General features: G+C 22.2%; 1 protein-coding gene across 4 annotated transcripts in view; it reads left to right on the top strand.

Moving 5' to 3' along the window:
* Positions 1-14,566, top strand: part of LOC117172436 (xaa-Pro dipeptidase) — a 215,568-nt gene that overhangs the window by 149,610 nt on the left and 51,392 nt on the right. For all 4 annotated transcript variants that reach the window (XM_033360369.1, XM_033360371.1, XM_033360370.1 and 1 more), the window contains 2 exons: positions 11,170-11,231; positions 11,530-11,574. In XM_033360369.1, the coding sequence (XP_033216260.1) occupies positions 11,170-11,231; positions 11,530-11,574 (107 nt within the window). The remainder of the gene's footprint in view (positions 1-11,169; positions 11,232-11,529; positions 11,575-14,566) is intronic.

The raw sequence follows: 14,566 nt of genomic DNA, 5'->3' as shown, positions 1-14,566 counted from the left end.
TCTATTATTTTTTTAATTCTAAATTGAATTTTTTGTTCTAAGCTGCACAAAGTATTTTTTTGTATTCTAAAGCTTATTTCTTTTATTACTATTTTTTAAATATTATTTTTGTTTTTAATTATAAAGTTTATATTCTTATAGGTTAATTTTCTAAAGCTTATTTCTTTTTCTACAATTTTTTAAATATATATTTTTTAATTCTAAAGTTTATATGTTTTCTGACGTACTCAATTTATTATTTTTTTAAATTCTACAGTACATTTTTTGTAAGGTACACGATGTATTTTTTTTTAATTCTACAGTTATATTTTTTTCTATTATTTTGCCAACTTCTAAGGTTTATACTCTTTTTTGAGTTACACAAAGTATTATTTTTTTTAATTCGAAAGTTTTTTTTCTACTACTTTTTTAATATTATTATTTTTAATTCCAAAGCTTATATTTTTTTATAAGGTACACAACTTTTTTCTAATTCGATATCTTATTTCTTTTTCTAATATTTTTTGAATATTTTTTTGAATTCTAAAGCTTATATTCTTTTTTTTAAGTACAAAAAGTGTTATTTTGTTGAATTAAAAAAAAAATTTTCTTAGCTAAACAAAGTATTATTTTCTTTAATTCTAAAGTTAATATTTCTTTCTTAGGTACACAAAGTATCAATTTTTTAATACTAAAGCCTTTATTTTCTCTGACCAACCCAAAGTATTATTTTTTTAAATTCTAATGTTTTTTCTACGATTTTTTGAATATTTTTTTGATTTGTTCTAAAGTTAATATTTTTTCTAAACTACACAGACTATTAATTTGTTAACTTCTAAAGTTTATTTGATATTCTACTATTTTTTTTATTCCAAATCTTTTTTTTTTAAGGTACACAAAGTATTATTTTGTTAAATTCTAAAGTTTATATTTTTCTAAGGTACAAGTATTTTTTGTTTTTAAATCTATAGTTTGTATTATTTTCTGAGGTACATAACGTGTAACTTTTTTAAATTCTGAAGTTTTTTTCTGAGGTAAACAAAGTGTTATTTTCCGTAATTCTAAAGTTTATATTTTTTATAAGGTACTCAATGTATTATTTAGAAAAAATTTTAAGTTGATTTTTTTCTAAGTTACACAAAGTATTATTTTTTAAATTCGAACGTTTTTTACTACTATTTTTTGAATATTGTTATTTTTAATTCTAAAGTTTAAATTTTTTTGAGGTACACGAAGTATTTTTTTTTAATCCTAAAGTTTATTTTTTTCTACTATTTTTGAATATTATTTTTTTTATTCTAAAGTTTTTATTTTTTGAAGGGACACAAAGTATTATTTTGTTAAATTCTAAAGTTGATATTTTTCTAAACTACACAGAGTATTAATTTTTTAACTTTTAAATTTTTTTTCTAAGGTACAAAAAGTATTATTTTTTTAATTCTATAGTTTGTATTATTTTCTGAATTACAAAAACTATTATTATAAAAAAATTTTAAGTTTTTTTTTAGGTAAACGAATTATTATTTTCTTTAATTCTACAGTTTACATTTCCTTCTGCGGTACTCAGAGTATTGTTTTTTCAAATTTTAAAGTTTATATATTTTCTGAGGTATTCAAAGCATTTTTTGTTAAATTCTAAAGTTTATATTTTTTTCTGAGGAAGTATTATTTTAAAAAATGTTCAAGTTTATATTATTTTTCGAAGGGCAAAAACATAAAGCCAGGCTAAATAATTATTATTGGAAATAATTAGTTAAAAAAAAAAACAATTTTAAAAGAATATGGGGAATAAGATGAAAATAAGATTAAAACAAAATTTTGTTTTTCGTCTTTTCGACTTTAAAATTAAACACTTTCATTGAAAAGTCAACTCTTTTCTTAAAAACTTTTCTCTTTTGTTTGGATATCCGTCTTTTTTCATAAAAAATCTATTTTGGTTGAAAACTCAACTATTTGGTTGAAAATTTATCGTTTATTGTTGAATTTAACTAATTTTTATTTACTTTTCAAATCTGTTTCAGTTTAAATATCAACAATTATAATTGTCGAACTAAGTTTTTAAAAATTCACTTCTTTGGTTGAAGATTCATCTCTCTGGCAGAAAATTTAATTATTTTATTGAAGATTATTTATTTTTTTTAAAGTAAATTAATCTGTTTCGGTAAAAAATTAAATCTCTTTGCTTAAAAAAAGAATGTTGTTTAAAATTCATTTTTTTATAGATTGAAAACTAATTTTTTAAACAGTAAATGGTTTTATTTGAATTGTTGAAAAATCGACTTTTTGCTAAAAATATAGAAGATTATATTTTTAATTGAGAATTTATCTGTTTTTGGTTGAAAATTTAACTGATTTATTAAAAAATAAATTATTTTATTGAAAATTAGGTTTTATAAATGAAAATTCAGCTCTTGGTATAAGTTTCATATTTTTTTGTTAAAAATGCATTTTTTGTTGATTGAAAACTAATTTTTTAACTGAACATACTACTGTTTGAATGCTTGAAAAATCGACTTTTTTGCTTCAAATATGAACTAGTATATTTTTGGTTAGGAATTATTATTTTTTTAATTCAACTGCTTGATTAAAATTTGAACTAATTTGTCAAAAATTAATAGTTTTTGGTTAAAGATTTATCTCTTTTGATACAAGTTTAACTGTTTGGTTGAAAATAAATTATTGCTGAACATAAACTCATCTGCTTTGGTAGAAATTTAATCTTTTTTAATTAAGAATGCGACATTTTCACATAGAATTAATCTGTTTTAATTGAGAATTCAACTAGTTTGTTAAAAATTAATCTTTTTAACATTAAAATTTAATAATTTGGTTAAAAATTATATAATTTGGTATAAAGTTCGTCTTTTTGGCTTAGAATATCAAAAAATTTGGTAGAAAAATCAACTTTATTATTTTTTATCATTATTAATTTTTTATTATTATTAAAATTCAGTAAATATTGTCTGCTTACATTTGATTTGAAAAAAGTAGCTTTGGTCGTTAAACCAGCAATTAGATTGGGAGAAAGTATTTCGTTCCACTTGTCCTGTTTTCACAGTAGAGCGGTTTATTTACTTCTAATTATCACCTTTTCAACGCCAGAAAGAAATTTTCGTTTCGTAATTGCAATATTAGAGCTGACTATTCAATACAAAGAGATTCATGCTTAGATTTCTTTTCCTTGGGACAGATTTCTGTTACCGACTTGAATGTAGAACATTCAAGGGTTCGTGTCAATGCTAAATTTAGCACGGACATGAACCTTTGCATTCTTACATGTCAGTAAATGTCGGCAAGGGTCCTTCCATAAACTACGTGACCAATTTCAGGGGGAGGTGGCCACGCTAAAAACTACGGTTTGTAACAAGGCGGGGGGAGGTCAGTGGAAATAACTTTACAAACTTAGATAACATTTAGTGCTTGTCCTAGTGATAAATTGTAAAGAATTCGTATTTTTTTCTGTTTTAAAGAAACGTTCCCTTTCTCCCATTTTTCGTTTTTTTTCGCTAAAGTCCATGTGACGAGTGGGTCACGTGACCAGATTCCTACCTTACCACCACTTTTTTATTTCCCAACTTATTTTCACACGAAGCGCCACATTGAGTTGAAAATTCAGAAAAATGAATAAGAAGCACTAAGAAAGGTGGGCCTGGTTCTAAATTTAAATAATTATGAAAAAAAACCAAAAAATTATTTACAACAGAATTTTTTTTTCATAATTATACAAATTTAGGACCAGACCGACCTTCCTTAGTACTTCTTATTTATTATTCCAAATTTTCAAATTGATGTGGCGCTTCATGTGAATGTAAGTTAAGAAATAAAGACAGTGTCGGTATGGTAGGAATCTGGTCACGTGACCCACTAATCACATGGCCTTAAGGGCATGTGACACTTATCTGATTCCTACTTTACCGACATTTTTTATGGATTAGGCAAATTTCAGATGAGATGAGATGAGATATCAAATTGAAAGTTTGGAAAAATAATAAAAAGTACCTAAGGGCACTTTATGTACTAATATATTTTCACAATTATAGGAAAAAATAATCGGCTATTTTTTTTTGCAGTAGTGAAAGTTTATTAGTACATAAATGTTCCTTACTTTTTTCCCTGAATTTTTCCCGATTTTCAATTCCTTAACTCTTAAGGGCATATAACACTTATCCGATTCCTACTTTACCGACATTTTTTGTCATACAAAATTTATAATTAAATTATACATTTTCACAGATGAAGAAAAATTTTCCAAAAATGTTTTTTTTTTGTAGTTTTGGTTCGATTTTGTTTTGTTATTTTTTTTATTAAAAAGTCTGCTTTTTGTTTCTGAATTCATCTTTTTTTGTTAAAAATTCTAGTATTTGGTTAAAATTTTGTATATTTTTGTTGAAAATGAAACTTATTTGTTAAAAAGTCATCTTCTTGGTCAGAAATGTAGCTATTCGGTTGAACGACTTGGTTCATAATTCCCTTTTTGCTTTTTAAATTCATCTCCTTAAAAAATCATCTTTTCGGTTCAACTCATTTGTCGAAAGTGCACACCTTTTTGGAAAATGTAACTAATTTGTTGAAATTTCATTTTTTCTTGTTAAGAATTAATTTTTTCACCTAACAATGTAACTATTTCACTGTTGGCTGAAAATTTATTTTTTGTTGGAAAATTGATCTTTTCAAGTTGAAAATTAATGCATTTTGTACAAAAATACGTCTTTTTTTGTAGAAAATTAATTATCAACTGTTTGGTTCTAAATTAATATGGCTTGGTTGAGGACTCAACAATTTGAAAGAAATTTAGTATAAAATTAAATTTTATGTTAAAAATTCATATTTTTTGGTTTAAACATAACTATTTGTTTAAAAATTAAAATATTTTTTAATAAAAGCGTAATTTTTTGGTTGCAAATTAATTATTTGTTTAAACTCTTTTGCCAAAAATTCATATTTTTTGGTTTGAATATAACAATTTCTTTAAAAATTAAACTATTTTTTAAATAAAAATGTAATTTTTTTGGTAACAAATTAATTATTTGTGTAAACTCTTTTGTTAAAAATTTATATTTTTTAAAAGTTCATCTCTTTGTTTCAAAATTTAATTATTGCATCTTTAAAAACTTAATCTTCTGGGTTAAAAAAAGAATTTTTGGGGTTGAACCCCTTGTTGAATATTGTTGTTTTTTTTGGTTGAGAATTAATTTTCTTACCTAACAATGGAACTATTTAAAATTAACTTTTTTGTTAAAAATTTATGTTATTGGTTTAAATTTAATTATGTGGTTAACAATTAAACTATTTTTAAGGAAAATGTAACTGCTTGGTCCTTTAGGCTCTAAAATTCAACAATGTTCTTAAAAATTAATATTATTTGTTTAAAACTCGTGTTTTCGGTAATGCAGTAATCATCTTGCTGTAAATTTATATTTTTGTTTAAAAATCAAACTATTTTTATGAAAATTTAACCTTTTGTAGAAAATTAACCTTCCTGTCAAAAAATTATATTTTTGGGGTTGAAAAATTAAACTATTTTTCCAATAGTTCGCCATTTTGGGTTTCAAAGTTACCATTTGTATTATAAATAAATTAAACTATGCGGTTAAAAATTAACTTTTTTATTGAAAATTAATATTTTTGGTTTAAATTGAGCTATTTTGTTGAAAATTAATGTTTTTTTTGTATCTAAATTCAAGTTTTTGGCAGAAAATTAACTTTAAAAAAGTCATGTTTTTGAGTTGAAAGTTCAACCCTTCTGTATCTAATTTATCTTCTTAACTTTAAAATTTAACAATTTTGTTGAGAATTCATGTATTTTATTGAAATTTCGTATTTTCTTGGTAGAATATTATTTCTGGTTGAATATTAAATATTCAACAAAAATTACTCTACTTTTCATCTAAATTTAAGTTATTCGTAGGAAATTAACTTTTCTTGTTAAAAATAAAATTTTTGAGTTGAAAATTCGTCTTTTTTTATAAAAAATTAATCTCTTCTATTGAAAATTTAACAATCTGGTTAAAATTGTTTTCTTTCTTAGTTGAAAATTCAGCAACTTGATTGAAAGTTAAACAAATTTTTTAAAACATATTTTTTCCAGATTCACCTCTGGTTTAAAATTGAATTTTTGTTTTTAGAAAATTCGTTTTTTTTTCAAATAAAAATAAATTTTTCATGTGAAAATTTAACTATTACATTTTTGTTTGAAATTTTTTTTATTAAGTTACAAATTCATGAATTTTGTTAAATTTCGTCTTTTCCAGGAGGAAATTAATTTTTTTGTCCTAAATTTTATTTTTGTTTTGAGAAATAAACTGTTTCGTAGAAAATAATATTCACTTTCTTTGCTTCAAAATTAAACAATTTGGTGGAAAATCAAACTGTGTGGTTAAAAATTAATATTTTTTATTTAAATTGTAACTATTTGGTAAAAATAAAATATTTTTATAAAAATTCATTTTTTGGGCGAAAACTAACCATTTTGTTAAATATCATGTTTTCGGGCTGATAATTTCACCCTTTTGTTGATTTTGTAGAAAACTAAGGTATTTTGTTAAAAAGTTGTCTTTTTTCCTAGAACATTAATCTTCTTGCTGGAAACTTAATTTTACTGGTTGAAGATTCAACTATGTGGTTGAAAATTTATTTTTTATTTGAAAATTCACCTACTTGATTGAAAGTTGAACCAGTTTAATAACAATTCTTATATTTGCAAGATTCATTATTTTAGTTGAAAATTAATTTCTTTTGTTGAAAATGTAATTATTTTATGAAAAATCGTTTTTTATTGGTTGAAAATTATTATTCTTTGAACTAACATTGTTACTATTCTACTTTTAGTTGAAAATTGACATTTTTGTTGTTAATAATTAATTTCTTTGGTTGAAAATGTATCCTTTTTATTTAAAAATGGGTCTTAATTAATTTGGGTTTGTTTAAGAATTCAATAATTGGATAGAAAATTAAACTAATCGGTTTTGGTTTTAAAACCAAACTTGGTTTAAAATTGAAATTTTTTGTTGAAAATTCGTTTTTTTTTAAATAAAAATTAATTTTTTTATCTGCAAATTCCACAATTTCATTTTTGTCTAGTATTATTACCTATTTTCTTTAAAAAATCACTATTTTCCTATGCTTTGATAGAATTTTGGTTTTGGCGAGGGGGGGGGGGGTCAAAAACAGCTTTAAACTTCCCAAAAATTTTATTTTTAAATTATATTTAAAGCTCCAGTTATTTGCGTATTCTCTAGATTGTTTGTAAATGGACGAGGGCTTTCTATTTGACTCAAACTGAAATTACGTAAGATCACTTTTACTTTGTTACGCTCTCGTGGGATGAAACCGGCCTCCTGTCAAAGATATTATCTCTATACACCAGTTCTGAAATGTGTATTATTGTCCTCTTTAAAAAGAAATCACATTTTTTTCCTTTTTTAAAAAAATATTTCCCCCTTTTCCCCTTTCCCTTGTCCCCTTTTTAAAATTTAAACAATCCTCTAAAATACCTCAAACTGATAATTTCGACCCAAGTTTCCCCTTTTCCCCTTTTTTGGACAATATTTCGATTCATTTTTTAATAAATATATAATAAAATTCAAGACATTGGAAAAAAGCTTTGAAAGGGATTTGATAAAAAAAAGTAATAAAAACATATTATTTCTATGTGTACAAATCAAAAACAATGTGGATATTTTTCAAGAAAATTAATGATTTTTTTATAAAATTAATGTACATACTAATATTAAATTTGAATTTAAACCTTCCAAATTCATAATATTTTAAGTATAAATATTGCATTTTAACAAAATAGATGAAGTTTATAGTTCAATATTCTAACAAAAAGATGAATTTTCAACTGAAATGAGGAATTAAAAAAAAAATTAATTTCTAACATAGTAGTTAAATTTTCAACAAAAAATAGGAATTCTCAAGAAAAAATATAATAGTTAATAAAATTGTTGGTTTTCCAAGCAAATTGTTGAATTTTTGAGCGAAAAAGACTAACTTGTTAACAAAAGAGTTGCATTGTTTACAAAAAAGTTAATTTTCAAACTAAATAGTTGAATTTCCTGCAAAAAAATGAATTTTCTACAAAGAAGTTGAATTTTAATACATAAAAGATGAATTCTCCACGAAAAATATAAGTGTTGATATTCGAATCAAAGAATTTTGTTAATTTTTAATAAAAAGACACTTAATCTCATTAAAAAAAACGGATTTTAAAACAAAAATTTTAATATTCCAGACAAGAAAATTAAACTTTACAATTAAATTGTTTAATTTTCAAGCTAAAAAGACCTATTTTCTTCAAAAAAGTTGAGTCTTTTATTCAAAAATATAAATAAAAAAATAGAAAGAAAAAAAATTCAATCAAATAGCTGTTACATTTTCTAACACATAGTTGAATTTTCCTCTAAATTGTTAACTTTACAAGACAAAAAAAAACGAATTATTTCTAAGAAGAAATAGTTGAATTTTAAACCTGAAAATATGGAATTTCAACAAAAAAATTGATCTTTATACAATATAGTTAAATTTTTCGTTAAAAAATCATCTTCTGAGTTGAAAATAAATGTTTAATGAAATAAATAAATTTTTAATTAAATAGTTGAATTTCGAGTCAAGAAGATTAATTTTCTACCAAAAAAGAAAAATTTTCAACAAATGACATAAATTTTTATCCAAATAGTTGAATTTTCAAGCTAAAAATATGGATTTCTATAAAAAGATTGTTAAATTTCTTTTTTCAAAAGAAATGAATTCTTAACAAAAAAGTTAATTTTCAACCAAATAGTTCAATTGTAAGTTTAAAAAATTAGTTTCCAATCTAAAAATGAAATTTTCAATAAAATATATTAACTATATAGTTAAATTTTCAGCTGTATAATTATTTTTCTTCCAAAACGACGAATTTTCAACAAACTTTATGCATTTTTAAACAAATAGTTTAATTCCTAAATGAAAAAATCGATTTTTAACCCAAAGTGGAATACATACATTTTCATTTAGAAAAATTAATTTTCAATAAAAAGAAAGAATCCCCTACAAAAAAGTTGAATTTTCAATCTAAAAAATATGAATTTTGTTACAAAAAAGTTAATTTTCAACTAAACAGTTAAATTTATTAAAAGAATGAATTTTCTAAGAATTTTAACTTTCAAATATTAAAAATAATTTCTCCGCGAAAAATATAATTGTTGATATTTCAACCAAAAACTTCGGTCAATTTTGAATAAAAAACAATTAATATCATAAAAAAAAGACGGATTTTAAACAAAAATCTTAATATTCCAGAGAAGAAAATAAAAATTTAAAGCAAATTGTATTATTTTCAGGCTAAAAAGACGAATTTTCTACAAAGCAGTTAAGTCTTGGATTAATAAATATAAATTTGTAACAAAGAAATCAATTTTCGATTAAATAGCAGTGGCATTTTTTGCCAAATAGTTGAATTTTCTGCCAATTTGTTAAATTTTCCAGACAAAAGATTTATTTTATCTAAAAAAAAACCCCGAAAATATGAAATTTCAACAAAAAAATAGATCTTTTTACAGTATAGTTTAATTCTTAGTTTAAAAATCAGCTTTTAAGCTCAAAATAAATTTGTAATGCAATAATTGAATTTTCAGCTAAGAAGATTAATTTTCTACCAAAAAAAACAAACAAATTTTCAATAAATGACATGAATTTTTAACCATCTAGTTGAATTTTCAAACTAAAAAGATCGATCTTTAACTAAAAAATAGTTAAATTTTTTATTTACAAAGGAAATTAATTTTTAACAAAAAAGTTAGTTTTTGATAAAATAGTTAAATTTTAAGTTAGAAAAATTAGTTTTCGACCTAAAAATGAAATTTTTAACAAAATACATTAACTATATATTTAAATTTTCAGCTGTATAATTAATTTTCTTTCGAAACGATGAATTTTCAATAGAATGTATACATTTTTAAACAAATAGTTGAATTCCTAAATGAAAAAATCGATTTTTAACCAAAAATAGAATAGATGAATTTTCATTTCGATCCATTAATTATTAATAAAAAGAACGAATCTTCTACAAAAAAGTTAATTATGAATCAAATAGTTAAATTTTCAGTTAAAAACATGAGTCTTCACCCCCAAAAAATGTAAACCAGAAGATTAATTTTCTACGAAAAACGACGAATTTTCTACAAAACTATATACATTCTCAACCAAATAGTTTAATTTTGTAACGAAAAAGATTAATTTTTAATCCAAAATAGTTAAACTTTTAATTTAAAAAATTAATATTTTACAAATCAATTGAATTATTAATAAAAATATGAATTTTTAACAAGAAAATTAATTTTCAATCAGATAGACATCAATTTTCAACCAAAAATAGTTACATTTTTATTGAAAAAATTAATATGTAATAAAAAATAATCTTCTACAAAATAATTGAATTATTAACCCGAGAATATGAAGTTTTAAGAATAATGTAAACAAATAGTGAAATTTGCAGTTGAAAACATTAATTTTTAGCAAAAAAGGGAAGTTTTAAGAAATTAGTACAATTTTCAACCAAACAGATTAATTTTCTACTAAAATTATAAATTTAGCAATAATAAAATGAATTTTTAAGAAAGTAGTTCATCTTTTAACTAACGAGTTAATTTTTCAACCTGAAGAGATTAATTTTTAATAAAAAATATAATAGTTGATATATCAGCAAAAAAAAAGATTTTAATTTAGGAAACAAAAATTGAATTTAACCAAAAAATTTGAATCTTAAACAAAAAAGGGATGCATTTTCAACCAAGCTATTAATTTTTTAACTAAAATGATGGATTTTCAATAAAAAAAAGAAATTTTTCATGATTTAATTGAACTTTCAACTAAGGAGTTGTTTTTCAACCTAAAAGGATTAATTTTCTATACAAAATATAATAACTGATGTTTTAATAAAAAAAAATGTTAATTTTAAATTAAAAAAAAATTATTGCTTGATAAAGTAGGTAAACCTAAAACCAAGAAGTTGAATCTTAATTCGTAAAAGATGAATTAGAAAAAATTGTACCCCATATAAGACAGAATAGAAAAATTTCTGTAATTTATTATATTTTTTATTTGCTGAATCCGTCCTTGATTTTAATATCCTTTTTTTCGGGAAAATCCTTTTATCTAAAATTGAAATACTGAACCGCTTCTGAAAATATTCAAAATTATTTTTTCCAGAATGGAACAAATTCAGATAGTGGACTTCCAGCACGAGAAGCTGTTTTCGATGGAATTGAAAAGTAGGTTTTTTTTATAGTATACAAATTATATAAAATTCATAATTTAATCATTTTGATGTTAATTTTTTTTATTTGCATGGCCTAGAGAGCATTTTTTCATAATTTAAAAAAATCAATATTAAAAAACTATTGTGTCTAGACCATGTAGACAAAAAAAAATTAACATCAAAATTTCTATTACATTTAGCTGTTCAGAAAACCTAATATCAAAAATAAATATTTATAAATTAACAATCTTGAATGAGAAAACAAATAGGATGAAATTTGATTGAAAAATATGTTTTTATTTTCCTTTCAGGTTTAAAGTCGATAACAAGATTCTCTATCCAGAAATATGCGAGTGGTAAGTCAACTTTTTTTATCTTTATCTGAAAAAGCTGTTATTTAAAAAAGATAAAATAAAACAAAATAAATCAGGTTCGGATCGTTAAAAATATTTTTAGTAAAACAAATGCTTTAAATTTATAATTGAAACTGAAATTAAATTCAAGCGTTTCAATATAAATCTATTTCATATCGAAATTGAATTTAATTAAAAATTTCAGGACCTTATTCAATTTTGATTAAAAACAATGATTAAATTTTGAATCTTTTAGTGGAAAAATATTACCGTCGGAAAATTTTAGGATCGCCATCTACTCACAGCTTTCGAAAGTTTGTCGCCTCTACTCTTATTTCGTTCCTGTTGATAAAATCCAAGGAAATTTATTTTTTCTTTCGTTTATAAATTTTTTTTGTTTCTTGCTTTTTTCTATTTCTTTAAATTTTTAAATATTAATAGTGACTTCAGGTCAGGAAAAACATGGAAATTAGGGAAAAGTCAGACAATTTTGTAAAGAAAAAGTCCCTAAATGTAAAAAAATATCTTGAAAAAGTTGAAAATTTTTAAAAATTAAATTAAAAATTGTTTTTGTTCAGTCTTTGAATATTAATGGTCAGGAAAAAATTGGGATATTTTGAAAATGAAGTTTTGAGGCCACACTGTTATAACATTCTTGTCAGTAATTTTTTAGCCTTGTATTTGCATTCGTTTTTTTTATATTTATTATTTTGTTTATTATATATTTATTTATTTCGCATTATTATTCTTATTCTGGGTTGAAAATTTAACTATTTCTTTGTAAATTTGACTTTTTGGTTTAAAAATGTATGATTTAGTGAAATTTTGTCTTTTGGTCGAATTGAACTGTTGTTTATTTAAATTAATTTTTTTTTGCTGAAATATAACATTATTAGTTACAATTACTGTTTTTTCGATCGAAAATTAAACTTGTGAAAAATTAATTTGTTCGTTTCACGATTCATCTCTCTGGTTAACAATTAAATAATTTTTTGAAAATTATTTTTGTTTTTGTTTCAAATTCATTGTTTTAACTGAAAATTTAACTGTTCCATTTTCGGTTGAAAATTAATATTTTTTATTTCAAAATTATTCCTTGTTTTCAAAAATTAGTTTTTTTATTTTAAAAATTAAACTCTTTAGTAGAAAATTGTACTATTTTCATAAAAATTCGTTTTTTTTGTTCAATTCAACTGTTGTTTATTTAAAAGTAAAATCTTTTTTTTTAATGAAATATTATATTATTCTTTGAAAATTAATTGTTTAAGGTACAAATACAACTGTGTTTGAAAGTTAACTTCTTTAATAAAAATTCGTATTTCAGGGTTGAGAATTTAAGTTTTCTACAAAAAAATATTCTCTTAGCTTAAAAATTTAACAATTTGTATGATATTTTTGTTTATTGGCTCGAAAATATTTATTAGAAATTATTTTGTTTGTTGGAAAATTTATCATTTTAGTTAAAAATTCATTACATTGGCTGAAAATTTTACTTTTTTGTAAAAAATCCGTTTTTTTTGGTTGCAAATTATTTTTTTTTTTTAATTTTTTTATGATCTCATTGAAAATTGCACTCTGCCAGCAATATGAACTATTTTTAGAAAATTGTTTTTTTATTGCTTTTTTTGGTTAAAAATGCAACTGTCTTGTTGAATTTTTTGTTGTAAATCAATTGTTTGTACTAAAAATTTAATTTTTACATTTCTGGTGCGAAATTGGAAATTATATTTTTGATTTGAAAGTTTTAAAAATGTTCTCTTTTAGTAGAAACTGTTTATTGGGAAATTAATATTCTTTGTTTGAGAATGCAACTATTTTGTTGATTTTTTTTGTGAACTCGACTTTTGTTTATTTTAATTAAAATTTTGCTGTTGAAATATTAGATTATTGCTTAAAAATTTATTTATCTTGATTAACAATTAAACTGCTTGGTTGAAGAAGACAACTGATTAAAAACATATTTTTTATATTTTTATTATTTTAGTTTAAAAATCATCTGGTTGAAAATTGGTTCCTTTCTAAAAAAAAAAATAATAATTTGTTTTAAATTAAAATTCAACTATCACAATTCAAATTTGATTTTTTGCAATTCAAAATTCGAGTACTCACAAATGTACGATTTACTTTTTTGCTAGAAATTTGATCTTTTTTTAATTGATCCTTCGTCTTTTTTTGTTGAAGAATCATATTTGCAGGTTCAAAATTTAACAACTTTACAGAAAATTCTCATGTTAGCTTCAAACTTCAACAATTTATCTAGATATTTTTTATCTTACTGAAAAATCTTAATTTTTTTTAAATTCGCATTTTTAATTTCAAATTCATAATTTTAGTTGAAAATTCATTTCTTTGGTTAAAATTTAACTATTTTGTTACAAATTTCTTGTTTTTTTCTGTTGCAAATTAATTTAAAAAATTTAAAATTCAACTTTTCATTTTTGGTGGGAAATTGATCTTTTTTATTTAAAAATTCGTTTTTTGTTTTGTCTTAAAAATAATTTCTTTTGGTGGCATATTAATATATTTTTTTGTTTTAATATAAAATAGTGCATTTTTTAGAACGTATCCTTTTAGATTGGAAATTCCATTATTTGGTTAAAAATTTCAGTATTTTGTTGAAAATTTGATCATTTTGTTGAAAAATCAACTCTTTCGTTGAAAATTAACTTATTTTGTTAAAAATTAGTTTTTTATTTCAAATACGAATTATTATATGTCTCGCTGAGAATTAATATTTTTGTTGGAAAATCAACTTTTCGGGATCAAAATTAAACTATTTAAAAAATTATTCTTCTTTAGCTTTAAACCTAAACAATTTGGATTTTTTGCCTTGATTAAAAAATCTGTATTTATTGAAAATTCGTATTTTTTTTGTAGGAAAATTCATCTCTTTGTTTGAAAATTGTGGGTCCGGATGCAATAAGGGCACATAAAATTTTTTCGTGCGAAAACGAAGTCCCCTGGAGGCTTTAGAAAAAATTTTCGAATTTTAATT

Source organism: Belonocnema kinseyi, chromosome 5 (genome assembly GCF_010883055.1).
Source record: "Belonocnema kinseyi isolate 2016_QV_RU_SX_M_011 chromosome 5, B_treatae_v1, whole genome shotgun sequence".
In the NCBI taxonomy this organism is placed as follows: Eukaryota; Metazoa; Arthropoda; class Insecta; order Hymenoptera; family Cynipidae; genus Belonocnema; species Belonocnema kinseyi.
This window is presented reverse-complemented; position numbering and strand designations above follow the sequence as displayed.